Below are 14,195 nucleotides of genomic sequence, written 5' to 3' on the forward strand. Positions count from 1 at the left end.
TGTGGTAACTATGAATTTACTGAATACTCTTGAATAAGGAGAGAAAAACTTCTTGAAATCAGTAAGGGTATAATTCTCAAAATATAGAGAGTAGAAATGTTGTTTACACTAATGTATGCACAAAAACATTAAATTAAATACTTCCTATTTTGTGTATTTGTAGAATCTTGGACTTGTTAATACCACTTACTAACCGGGACTGTGACACTGGCCCAGACAAAGTGAGCCCTGTTTACTCAGCCGTGTTCGGGGGAAGTGAAGAGTGTCTTGAATTATTACTCCGGAATGGCTACAGTCCTGATGCACAGATGTGCTTCTTTTTTGGATTCAGTTCTCCCCTGTTCCTGTCTTTCCAAAAAGAGTATGTACATTTGCTATTCTTTAGTTCTTCTTTTACTATATGAAGATGTAGTCCCAAGAACTTTTCTTCATGGTGAAACTTAGAATCTCTGTTATTGTTAAAGTGCCAGTTTAGAGAACAGACAAGCAGAAAAAGCAGCTTACTCAGTCAAACAGAATGAGCTAATAATGTCAGAATATTTTTTTTCTCTTTGGACCTGTTTTTTTTTTTTTTTCTTGGTTTTTCGAGGTAGGGTCTCACTCTAGCCCAGGCTGACCTGGAATTCACTGTGTAGTCTCAGGATGGCCTCAAACTCATGGTGATCCTCCTACCTCTGCCTCCCAAGTGCTGGGATTAAAGGTGTGTGCCACCATACCTGGCTGTATTATATTATTAATTTAGCAGTTTTAGGAAAGGCCTTAAATGTATCAATGTAAAGATAGGTATTCTCTGATATCTTTGGCTTCAAAACAGTTCAAGAATTAAAAATGAGGACTGGAGAGATAGCTTTGCAATTAAGGCACTTGCCTGCAAAGCCAAAGGATCTAGGTAAGACTCCTTAGAACCCACGTAAGCCAGATGCACAAGGTGGCACATGCATCTGGAGTTCATTTGCAGTGGCTGAAGGTCCTGGGGGATTCCCTGGTGTGTCCATTTTCTCTCTACCTGCCTATTTCTGTATCTCTTTCTCTCTCTCTCCAATAAAAAAAATTAAAATTAAAAAAGAATTAAAAATGGGAACTGAGGATGTAACTCAGTTGGTAAGATGCTTGCCTAAATACAGGATGCCCTTGATTTGATGCCTAGCACCACACCTCAGGTGTGGTGGCTCAGGCCTGTAATCCTAGCACTCAGGAGGTAGAGCAGGAGAATTAGAAGGTCAAGATCATCCTTGCTAGGAGTCACTATTTCAGTTTATTTACCATTTGAAATTTTTATTTATATGACTTACTATAAGCCTTAAAATAAAACTTTAATTTTTCAGACATTGCAAATTTAATACATTTGGTATGTATAGCATTTCTTAGTTTGCTTCAGGATAATTAAAAAAAAATTTAAAAGTATTAACTTCTAAAAGTCTCATTTTTTTTTAATGTGTCACAGTCCTATGAAGTAGACTAAATGAAGAATTGATGCTACTTTTTTAAAAACTTTTGGTCAATAACTTGTTCATAGAATTGAAGTTTTAAAGTACACATTAAAAAAATAAGACTATATATAAGCAAACCTATATAAAGTAAACCTGTGATCCCTCCAATAAGTTGTGCAGAGAAATGCTTGTATTTTGAATGATGAAAAAGTCATTGCAGACATACCACGGTGTTGTGGACTTTGTTGAATTCTTCATGATAGATATCTAGCTGTGACGTAATTTAGTTCTGTCAAAATTTAGTCACTAAGCTTTTCTTTCTTTGTTTCTCCTAACGTTCACTATGTAAAATAGCAGTTCACTTTATTTGTTTCAAGTTTAAACTTTTAGATATATATTCTAGTGTGAAGAGTTGAAATTTTGGTTAATCTGAGTATCTGGGACCCACATTACTCGTGATTTTCATTACTTTATAAAATTTTGCTGTATAACCCACCCCCTTTTTTTTTCGTAGGGTCTCACTCTAGCCCAGGCTGCCCTGGAACTTACTATGTGATCTAAGGGTGCCCTTGAAATTATGGTGATCCTCCTACCTGCCAGTTAAATTTTATCTTTCTAAGCATAAGAGCTTTAATTTACTTTCAGTTCAGCCTCATTGATGAACTTGACTATTCCAGCTTTTTTTTTTGTTTGTTTGTTCAAGGAAGGGTCTTGCTATACTTCAGGCTGACATGGAATTACTATGTAGTCTCAGGCTGGCCTCACACTCACAGTGATCCTCCTAAGTTTGCCTCCCAAGTATTGGGATTAAAGTTGTGCGCCACCACACCTGGCCTCCAGTTATCTTTCTTTACAGCATAGTTCGCTCTGTTATCAGAATTGAACCATATTATATTACAACATAGTGGTGTTTAGTAAAGTCTGTGTGACCAGTATAAAAATGGTTTTTTGACTTTCATTCAAATTTTTATTTTTTGTTTTCTTGAGACAGTGTCTCACTAGATAGCCCTGGCTCACCTGGAATTCTCTGTGTAGACCACACTGGCTTTGAACCCAAGGGGTGATCCTCCTGTGTCAGTGTCTTGAGTGCTAGGCTTGAGGGCCCATGTCATTATGCCTGGTGCATCGTTTTCTTTTCTTTTAAAGAAAAGTTTTTGTTCTTTTGTTCTTGCCTCATCATCTTGTAAGTATAACCTAATTTTGCCATATAACACAGTGTCTCTGTCGGTCCTGCAACACCTTGACATTAACTTTGAGAGGCAGTATTTTTCATACTGTTTCAGGATTTAGATAGCTGAAATTCAGTAGAAGAGTCTTTGCAGTTTTTTTTGGAAAAGGGCCTGTATTGTGACACTAGCCCGTTTTATAAGCCTTTGGGGAGTATGTTCTTTCCATTCTAACACAAGGCAGTGTGAGTACAGTAATTGAAGAAGTTTAGGGCTAGTTTCCTAAGCCCTTCTAGCTTCTAGAGTTTGTGTTGAGTAATCTGCTGTGATCCTGGTAGGCTTGCCTTTGTAGGTGACTTGATTTTTCTCTCTAACTGCTTTCAATATTTTTTCATTGGTTTGTGTGTTTGGTAGTTTAAGTATAATATGATGAGGAGAGGTTCTTTCCAGGTTTTGTCTGGTGTTCTAAAGGCTTCCTGTATCTGCATTTGCATCCTTTTCCAATTTGGGGGAATTTTCTTCTGTGATTTTGTTGAAGATGTCTACCATGTCTTTCGAGTAAAATTCTTCTTCTTCTACTATACCCTGAATTCTTATGTTTGATCTTTTCATAGTGTCCCAAATATCTTGAAATTCCCATTCATGCCTTCCTATTAGCTTGTCTCTCACTTTGTTGGACTGTATTAGATCTGCCACCTGGTCTTCTAGTTTAGATATTCTGTTTTGTCCTTCATCCATTCTACTGGTGAGATTTTCTACAGAGATTTTTATTTAGTTACTGTGTTTTTCATTGCTAGCATTTCCTACTGGTTTTTCTTATTTTTTCTATTTTTTTGTTCAAGTTTTGCATTGATCTGCTTATTTCATTAAATTGGTTTCCTGTGTCTTCTTTGATTTCCTCTTTGATTACTTTGGGCATATTTATAATCATTCTTTCTGAAATCTTTCTCAGGTATTTCCTCTAAATCAGTCTTACTGGAGGTCATTTCTGATGGATTTATAAACTTTTGTGGATTTATATTGTCTTGATTTTTTCTGTTTCTTGTATTATAATGGAGAGATTTTTGCATCTTGGATTAATTTAATGCTTGAATTTTCTAATTATTTGCAGTATTATTATATGTATTAATCAATCTGATATATATCTTCAGGTGCTAGATGTGGCTCTCAAGACTCTCAGAGTAACCACAAACGTGACCCTAGGTGTTGGGTTTGCCTGCTATGAGAGTATTCTAATAGGCTGGGTAGAACAAAATGCAGACCCATTCAAAAATTTGAACAAAATACATATTCAATGAAAACCAGCACAGAGTATTTATGCAAGAGTAGGTAATATGACAAGCAGATCTCTAACAAAATCACAGTCTCTAAGGATGTGTGTTGCCCCACACCCTTAATCTTGTCAGCTGGGAGGCTGAGATTCTAGTTTGTAGAGGGTTCCAAGGTAGCTTGTGAGTGAGTGACATCATGCCCCCAACAAACAGGAGACAAAGGCAGTATAAATCAGGAAGCAACAAATGATAAGCCAAAATATAGCTTACTTAAGAAAGGCAAATCCGACCGTCCATGAGATTTAACATCTAATTTACCCTGACATCAAATGTACAATTAGCACTTCCGATGCAAGCCTATATATAGCACACTTTTTTTGGGTACTGACCTAGTATATAATCCCAGTTATGGTTTGGGATGACTTTGGTCTCTATTGCTGCAAGCCCTCTCAGGTTCCGCTTTGCTGCGCTGTGGGCTCAGGTAGGCTGGGTGGCTCGCTTGGTGGGTCACTGCTTGGATCGTCTGTGCCAGGTGCTGTGTAGGTGAGTTCCCTTTCTTAGGTCTCTGGTGCTTGCTGGTGCTTGTGCTGGCAGTGGGGATAGGGGAGGCTGTGGATGGTTCTCCCACTGGTCCTAGCGATTCTCTTCCTTATGAGCCACTCCGCTGGTGCCTGCTGCTCTTCCCTTCATGTTTCTTGAGTTTGCCATCTCCTCACCTGGCTTTTTCTGCCGCTCAGGCTGAGTCTGTCTGCCGTGGCCACGCAAACGTGGCGCTGCTGCTGCTGGAGTTGCTTCTTCCTGCTTCAGTGGGCTCTAGACGCTCTGGATCTCTCCTACTTCACTACTTTGGTTGAAAATTTCTTGTACACTTTCACTTTTTAGTAGAAGGATATATTTTGCTGGCTTTTTTTCTCCCCTTGGCTGCTTTGCTGTGGTTCCCATGCCACCATCTTAACCAGAAGCTCCTGACTACTTTTTGCTTGACAGTTTTCATATATGTACATGATGCATGTTGATCACAATCCTTTTTTCTTTTGTCTCCCTTCCATTGAATCTCTTCTTTCCAACTTATCCCTCTTCTATTTTGATATTCTCTTTTTACCCCTGTTCCATCTCCATGATGGGATGTTAATGGGCCCAATATGTACAAGTCTTGTGCAGGGTAATGATAGTCTCTGTGAGTCATGAATGCAGTGGAGACAGTATTCTAGAGCACTCTTCTTTGTCCTCTGGCTTTTGCATTCTCTTTGCTCTTCCACAATGCTCTCTGAGCCTTAGAGAGTGTTTTATCTAAAATTTCTGTGCTTCTTTTCTATTTCTATATTATGATTGTGAAATTTTTTTGTTTATACTTCTTAAAAATGTTATAATGTCACTTTCAAAGAGAGAATAATTTTAATAATTTTATTCTTATACATCTTTCACAGTTGTCTGCACAGCAAATATAAATATATATGTTTAATGTATAAATAGCTTTTGTACAAGTGTGGTTGCACAACTGTGAAAATTTTGAGCTTTTAAATATTTATTTATTATTTGTGTATGCGCACACAAACTGCAAAGGAACAGCTTCTTGTTTTCCTGTCTCTGTCTCCCATTGTTATAGGTGTGCTGCATCTGGCTCTGCAAAGGTGCTGGGGAGTTGCACTTGGGGCAGCAGTTATTCAAGAAAGTGCCTGTAACTGCTCAGCCATCTCCCTAATCCTAAAATTGTGGTTTTTGATGACTGTATAGTGTGTTGTACTTATTTACCTTCCTTTATTGTTGAAAATTTAGTCCATCTCTTTTTAGTGTGTTATAATGTGTTCAGTTAACATATTTGTACACATGGGTTATAATTTCTTTTTAATTTTTAATTAATTGAAGGGGGAGAGAGAATGGGCATGCCAGGGCCTCCAGCCTCTGCAAATTCCAGATGCATGCGCCATGTGCATCTGGCTTAAGTGGGTCCTGGGGAATCAAATCTGGGTCCTTTGGCTTTGCAGGCAAGTGCCTTAACCGCTAAGCAATCTCTCCAGCCCTAATTTCATTTAATATTTTAGTTTTGAGAGAGAGAGAATTGGCACCTCAGGGCCTCAGCCATTGCAATCAAATGCCAAATGCTTGCGCCACCTAGTGGGCATGTGCAATATTGCATTTGTCTCACCTTTGTGCTTTTGGTTTAAGTGGGATCTGGATAGTCAAAAATGGGTCCTTAGGCTTTGCAGGCAAGCGCCTTAATCAAGAAGCCATCTAGTTTCTTTTAAAAAATATTTTCATTTATTTATTAATGTGTATGTGTGTGTGTGCGTGCGTGTGTGTGTGTGTGTGTGTGTGTGTGTGTGTGACAGGGGGGGGGGGAGGAAAGGAGAGAATATGAGAATATGGATGCACCAGAGCCTCTTATGTATCTGGAGTTGTGGGTATGGGGAATTGAACCCTGGTCATTAGGCTTTTCAGGCAAGTGCCTTAAGTGCTGAGCCATTTCTCCAGCCCTAGATTGTCTTTTTTTAAAACAACTGAGTAAAGCATTAATACTTTTATTCTATAAAAATGCTCGCCAAGGAAGATTAATTTTAAAATGTAAAGCTGTAAATTAAATTTTGTTCCTTAAAAACCTTTCCTGTATGATATCTATATTACATTTACTATTACTAGCCAAATGCACAAGGAGGTGCACGCATCTGGAGTTCATTTGCAGTGGCTAGAGGCCCTGGTGTGCCCATTCTCTCTGTCTCTTTCTGTCTGTCACTCTCAAATAAAAAAAAAAAAATTAAAAAAAAAAAGAAATCTAAGAGTAAGAGTAAGGAAATTGGCTAAAGCTACATAGTATTTTGGAGATCAAGCAGATATTTTATAGGAGAAATATTTGCTCAAAAACATCATAATATGAAAAGTTTTTACTATGTGAATGATTATTTACTATTATTATTATTTTTTTTTGGTTTTTCAAGGTAGGGTCTCTCTCTGGCTCAGGCTGACCTGGAATTCACTATGCAGTCTCATGGTGGCCTCAGAATCACAGTGATCCTCCTACCTCTGCCTCCCGAGTGCTGGGATTAAAGGCGTGCACCACCATGCCTGGCTTTTATTTTTTATTTTTATTGTGAGCACAGAGAGAATGAGAATGGCTATACCAGGGACTTCTGTCACTGCACATGAATTTCAGATGCATACACTACTTTGTGCATCTGGCTTTATGTGGGTACTGAGGGACCAAAGCTGGACTGTCAAGCTTTGCAAGCAAATACCTTTAACTACTAAGCCATCTCTTCAGCCCCTATAATACTTTTTTAAATTGTTTATTTAAACTGGGACTGTAGCTCACTGGTAAAGAGTTTGCTTAGCAGGCAGGATGCCCTGAGTTCAATCTCCTGTAACGTGCACACACGCACACATACATACACATGTATACACACACACACACATACACTATTACTTAAGACAAAAGCTTTAAATTGCAAGCCTAGGGCTGGAGAAATGGCTTAGTGCTTAAGATACTTGCCTGCTAAGCAAGGAGTTTGTTTTGTATTAGCTGGAAGCCCTGGTGTGCTCATTCTCTCTCTTTGAGCTGTCTCCTTCCCCTCTCTCTTTCAAATAAATAAATAAATAAAATATTAAATTGTAAGCCTAATATTTTCTCACTGCTGAAAATGAAAACAGTGCAGGAAGGCTTATAAAAGTTCTTGTCCTCTTTTGCTTTATCTCAATTCATTGGATACCTAAAAAATATTTAGTATCCTGACTGCCATTCTTTTTTTAATAAATATTTTATTTTTATTTATTTATTTGACAGAGAGAAAGAGGAAGAAAGAGAGGGAGAGGGAGAGAGAGAGAGAGAGAATGGATGTGTCAGGGCTCCAGCCACTGCAAATGAACTCCACACGCGTGTGTCCCTTGTGCATTTGGCTTACGTGGGTCCTGGGGAATCAAACCTGGGTCCTTTGTCTTTGTGGACGAATGCTTTAACTGCTAAGTCATCTCTCCAGCCCATGACTGCCATTCTTGATCCCCAGTTGTAACTACTAGTAATGGTTTGTAAGAATTATTTATTATAAAAAGTCTAACTTCTTTTTTAACTTTTTTTTTTTGGTGGAGCTGTGAGTGCCTTGGAATTGTGAATATTCTTTTGAAATATGGAGCACAGCCAGATGACCTTCACTTGACATACTGCCTGAAGTATGAGAAATTTTCAGTATTTCGCTGCTTTTTGAAGAAAGGTTGCCTGTTGGCACCCTGGAATCATATATCTGAATTTATAAGTTACGCAGTTAAGGCACAAACAAAATATAAGGAATGGTTGCCACATCTCCTGCTTGCTGGATTTGACCCATTGACTCTACTATGCAGTTCTTGGTAAGAAGTCCTACTTATAGCATAGTGCTTGTGAGTAACTATACGACCTTCAGTGCCCTGCTTTCTTGATCTCCGTGAGAGGAGGTGTGTGTGTCCTGACTGCCATGCTGCAGCGGGAAAGCACTGGGAGCTGCAAGCTGTGGCGATGAGCTCAGGTACAGGCTCTAGAAAAGGGGCAGGGCGGGCTGGGAGAGAGAACTGCCAGTGAACTTGGCTGAGAGGGATATTTCTTCTACGAGGCCTTACCTCCCCTACTGCTGCCAGAGGCATGGTCTTAATCTAGCCCAGGCTGAACTGGAATTCACTATGTAGACTCAGGCTGGCTTTGAACTCACACCGGTCTTCCTACTTTAGCCTCCTTTGTGCTAGGATTAAAGGTATGCACCACCATGCCTGGTAAGACCTTATCTTTTAAAAAATATTTTTATTTAATGCTGGAGGGATGGCGTAGTGGTTAAGGCATTTGCCTGCAAAGCCAAAGGACCCAGGTTCGATTCCCCAGCCCAGGACCCACGTTGGCCAGATGCAGAAGGGGGCACATGCATCTGGAGTTTGTTTGCAGTGGCTGGAGGCCCTGGAGCACTCATTTTCTCTCTCTCCTTCTCTCCTTCTCTCTTTCTCTGTCAAATAAATAAAAATAAATCTTAAAAAAATATCCTATTTATATATTTGCAAGGAGGAGAGAGAGACAGAGAATGAATGAATGAATGAGAGGAGGTATGCCAAGGCCTCTTGCTGCTACAAATAAACACCAGATTTACGTGCCAAGTTGTGCATCTAGGTTTATGTGGATACTGGGCTGCCAGGCCTTCCCATTAACTATGGAGCTATCTCCCCAGCCCTACAAGGCAATATCTTAGACACTCTTTTTTTTTTTTAAATTATTTATTTATTTATTTGAGAGCGATAGACACAGAGAGAAAGACAGATAGAGGGAGAGAGAGAAAATGGGCGCGCCAGGGCTTCCAGCCTCTGCAAACGAACTCCAGACGCGTGCGCCCCCTTGTGCATCTGGCTAACGTGGGACCTGGGGAACCGAGCCTCGAACCGGGGTCCTTAGGCTTCACAGGCAAGCGCTTAACCGCTAAGCCATCTCTCCAGCCCACAAGGCAATATCTTAAGCTCCTCTTTGTGTTTTGGGAACGATGTTGCTGTTTACCATAGGTTGGATTTGAATTTGTGATCCTCTTCCATTGGCCTCGGGTTCTGGGATTACCGACATGTGCACCACCATGCCCAGATCTATTGTGCCACTTATGCCACTCTTAAAACGCCTGTGACAGAACAAAGAATGGTTGTCACTGCTTGGGAATTTGTTGTTGTTCCTCTCCAAACTAGATTGCATATTCTTTCTCAACAGTAGCTTGTCTTCTGAAATTTGTCTCCCTTAGTACATAATGAATTTTGAAGTACTCTGGCCCAGGCTGAGCTGAAATTCACTATGTAGTCTCAGGGTGACCTCAAACTCACGGCAGTCCTCTTACCTCTGCCTCCCAAGTGCTGGGATTAAAGGCATGTGCCACCGTGCCCGGCTGAACTTTTCTTGATAAAGAATGTTTGTGCAGACTTGAACCTTAGCAAACGTTGTTAGTGTCTGCACAGAGAGCACTCTTGGCCTGATAATTGAAGTTAAATATGAAAGTAGAATGAAAGTTCCTAGCAAACTAGAGGACATATTATTTCATTTACTAGCAAGTTGTATTTCATTCAAAAAAATCCAGTAGAAAATTTCACTTTAGAAGTGAGAGTGCTTAGCCTGGCTAGATTTTTATTCACCAATATTATACTGAATATGATAAATATTTTGCTTTCTTTAATCAAATTTACATCCAGGTATTCAAAGTGTCAGTAATTATCCCATAAAAATTCTAATGTGTAAAAGTAGATTTGGGTTATTTCTTATAATATTACATGTAAGTGTGTTGTCATGTAAATTATAAATGTCTTAGGTATTGCTTGTGTGCTTGTCTTAAACAGTTGTAAAATGTATCTGGCTGAATAATTGCCTGTCACCATGTAATCTACAAAGTTGAAATACTTTTCAACTGTAAGTGTATGACTTGGTTCCCTCTCCCCCTACACTCCAGATGTAATGGGAAAATAATAGAAAGTGAATGTCATCTGTGCATTTTGTTGACTAACTGTCACTTGCTTATGACTACACAACTGTTTTGTAGGATGTAATGATCAATTGTAGTATAATAACAATATATTTTTAGTGATATTATCAGTGTTGGAAAAATAAACTAACCACTACATTACCTAAAGCTGTGAAAACAGACTTATTTCTTGTGTGTGATCAGATAACTGCATAAAAATGACTTTGGGTTGGATCACAGAGAGACCTCAGGCACATTAAGGCAGAAAAATGAAACCATTAAAAAGGAAATAAGGAGTAGACTAAAGCAACCTTTCGTGTGCTACTCCTAGCATGCCAAGGAGAGTGTACCTTTGCATGTTTTCTATCATTTTATTTATTCTCAGTATTTCCTGATAAGTTTTGATTTCATGAAGAACTGAGAAGTAAAATGTTTTCTTGAGGCAGTCGTGTTGTGTTTTAAGTTCTTCCTTACATGCTTGCACATTAAATAATTGAGCATTTGGAAAATAGGTTTCATACTCTTCAATCCAGCATTGTAAGGATACTTTGTATTACCAACAACAGTGTGTATTTGAAATGTTTAAAGTATTATTTAGTTTTATTCTTTTCCTTCTTTAGTTGTTACATAATAATATCTTAAGAAAGAAAAACGCTTAACTTGAAGAATTTCTGTTTTTGTGGTCATGTAGCTATTTTTCGTTAAATAGTGTGATGATAGAGCTTATTTAATTGAGTGCAGATGGGAAGTTTGGTTAGCAGTTAGAGTTCTCTTTAAGCTTTGACTAAATTTCAAGTGCATAATGGTATGAAGCCTGAATGTAATGGTGAACTTTACAAATCAAGTATAGTAATAACAAATATTTATAATACATAACTTTAAAAGTATGTTTACTATATTCTTGCCTATTATTTCTGCAAAGTTTCCTGAAACAGGCTGGTTATGTGTTATTCAGGAGACCAGGAGCTCCAGTTTAAAGAATTTAGGCATATTTGTAAGTAGCAGAGGTAATGTTAGAAGTCAGGACTTTAAAGCAGTGCTTTTCCCCTTATATTTTAAGTGCTTAGAAAATTTAGAAAAGCCTTTTATAGGTGGGCTGGCATTATTTTGAAAGAACAGAGGAAGGACTGCTTATATGGAATCCATTTTTTTCCATCCTTAAAGATGAATCTTATTCTGGTATTTTTTTTGGCTGAATCTGTAATGAACCCTTGTTCTTTTCTTTGAGCCTTTTCTTAGAGCAGTTGTACACTCCATAGAAGTTGGACAGGAAAAGGCTATCTTTCTTGTATGTTCATTTTTTTCCTGGTGTGTTTATAACTGAGGTGTCTGTGCTTAATCCTTTCTGGAAAATTAAGTTCTGTGTCTATAAGGATGAGTACATGACATTTTGCAAACTGGCTTAGTTGGGAAGAAATAATGGTGAGTCCACTAATGATGCTGATGCCCTCTCTACTGGGAATGGAAATTCTCTCATCACCTCTTAGATAGCTATACATAGGAGCAACTCAGTTTCCACTAGGAGCCTATAGAATATCTACTGAGCTTGATCTCATTACATGGGTATTTCCTGTGCATTTCTTTTTTTGCCTTCCTTATTAAGCTGAATTTTTAAGAAAAAATATTTTATTTGTTTATTTATTTATTTGGGAAAGAAAGAGGCAGATGGGAAGGAGAGAGATACAAAGACAGAAACAGACACAGACAGAGAGAGACTGGGTATACCAGGATCTTCAGCTGCTGCAAACAAACTCTAGATGTATGTGCCACTTTGTACAGCTGGCTTACATGGATCCTGGGGAATTGAACCTGCATCCTTTGGCTTTGCAGGCAAGCACCTTAACCTCTAAGCCATCTCTATTTATTTACTTAAGAAAGAGAGAGTCCGAAAGAAAGAGGCAGACAGAAATATAGTGAGTATGGTATGCCAGGGCCTCCTGCCACTGCAAATGAACTCTAGACAAAAGCACTGCTTTGCACAACTGGCTTTACATGTGTACTGGAGAATTGAACCCAGTTGTCAGGCTTTGCAGGCAAACAAGTGCCTTTAACCATTGAACAGTCTGTCTTGCCCATAAACTGTTTTAAGAAAGGACTCTGGTATTTGCTTCTAACATGAACCCCAGGTACACTTTGCTTCTAATGGTATGTTACCCTATTGCTAATGTAGGATTGACTCAGTCAGTGATGATGCTCTTATCTTCACTTTGGAGTTTACTAACTGGAAGAGACTTCCATCATCTGCTGAAAAGATGCTCTCTGCTCGTGCTTCAAGCTCCTCTCGGAATCTACAACAACATCTTGGTAAGAAAGTATAAATTAAAAAAAAATATTTTATTTGTTTATTGGAGAGAAAGAGGGAGTGAGAGAGAGAGAGAGAGAGAATGGCATGCCAGGGTCTCTAGCCACTGCAAATGAACTGCAGACTCATGCACCCCTTGTGCCTGTGGCTTACGTGGGTCCCGGAGAATTGAACCAGTATGCTTTGGCCTTTGAAGGCAAATGCCTTAACCACTAAGCCATCTCTCCAGCCTGAAAGTACAAAGTTTTAAACACACTTCACTATTTTTTCTTCTCCAGTTGTGTTGTAATTACATGTTAACTATATGTAATTACATAAATACAATAGATTACATGTCTTAAGTTGTAAAAATTGTTTCATCACAACTATTTTCACATAAAATATAACTTTTCACAATACATTCTGAGTAGATTTTTTAAGCTTTTTATTGACGACTCCGTAAATATAAACAATATACCATGATCATAATTCCCTCCCACCACCCTCTCTTTTCCCCCTCCTAAATCCCCTTCCACTGAATCACTCTTTTTTTGGTTTTGGTTTTTCGAGGTAGGGTCTCACTCTAGCCCAGGCTGACCTGGAATTCACTATGGAGTCTTAGTGTGGCCTCAAACTCACAGTGATCCTCCTACCTCTGCCTACCAAGTGCTGGGATTAAAGGCGTGCTCAACCACGCCCAGCTGAATCACTCTTTTTTTTTTTTCCAATTAATCTCTCTTCTATTTTGATGTCATCATTTTTTCCTATTATGCAGGTCTTCTGTAGATAGCATCAGTCACTGAGGTCATGAATATGAAGGTCACTTTGTATCTTGAAGACAGTATAACAAAGCACTCCTCTCCTTCCTTGGTTCTTACATTCTTTCCCCATTTCTTCCAAGATAGTCTTTGAGCCTTGGAAGGTGTGATAGATGTCTCACTTAGTGCTACACATTCTACTGTCCCTTCTTCCCAGCACTTTGGGTTTTGAGTTACCCCAGTGGTTATTGGCATCTGAAAAGAGAAGCTTCTCGGACCACAGGCAAGAGTAGCATTAACATATGGGCACAAAAGTATTTAGAGGGCAGTTTGGAGGGCATATTCTATCCATTTAGTCAGATGACATAAGTTTACCCCTAGAGTTTATGATTTCCCAGGCCATAGGCTTTTGATTAGGTTTTCAGTGCCTGTGAGGAACTCCCTCTCTTGTTCAGGGCCTCAAGTGCAATCAGAGAGCAATTGGTTTCCCCTATAGCAGATAGGTCACCATTGCTCCAGTTGATATATTATCATCTCTTTATGGCTGGCCAGTAATAAAGCTTGTGGGATCCACAAGCTTGAGTTCTCAGTGACCTGCAGCCCATGCATATGGAGTCTTTAGCAATAGGGTCTTACTGTCTAGTTCTGGTAGGCAACCAAGAGCCCTGGCCTGTAATGTTTTGGGGCATCAGGGTTCTCCATGGCCAACAACTCACTAGAAGGTATCTCACCCCTGGCACTGAAATTGTTTTGATACAATATAGGGCTTGAGTAAGTATTTAGCAAATGATCTTAGACATACATAAAGTTCTAATGTCTCAGAAAATTAAAAATTTCACAATCCAAAACATTCAG

At 38.9% G+C, this 14,195-nt stretch overlaps 1 protein-coding gene across 7 annotated transcripts in view; it reads left to right on the forward strand.

Annotated features, from left to right (window-relative positions):
* The window catches only part of Asb3 (ankyrin repeat and SOCS box containing 3), a 111,652-nt gene that overhangs the window by 75,705 nt on the left and 21,752 nt on the right, over positions 1 to 14,195 (forward strand). For 4 of the 7 annotated variants that reach the window (XM_045137344.1, XM_045137345.1, XM_045137346.1 and 1 more), the window contains exons 7-9: positions 164 to 361; positions 7,939 to 8,202; positions 12,472 to 12,605. In XM_045137344.1, the coding sequence (XP_044993279.1) occupies positions 164 to 361; positions 7,939 to 8,202; positions 12,472 to 12,605 (596 nt within the window). The remainder of the gene's footprint in view (positions 1 to 163; positions 362 to 7,938; positions 8,203 to 12,471; positions 12,606 to 14,195) is intronic. The other 3 variants (XM_045137343.1, XM_045137347.1, XM_045137348.1) reach the window with 3 other exon arrangements.

Source organism: Jaculus jaculus, chromosome 18 (assembly GCF_020740685.1).
Source record: "Jaculus jaculus isolate mJacJac1 chromosome 18, mJacJac1.mat.Y.cur, whole genome shotgun sequence".
Lineage (NCBI taxonomy): Eukaryota > Metazoa > Chordata > Mammalia > Rodentia > Dipodidae > Jaculus > Jaculus jaculus.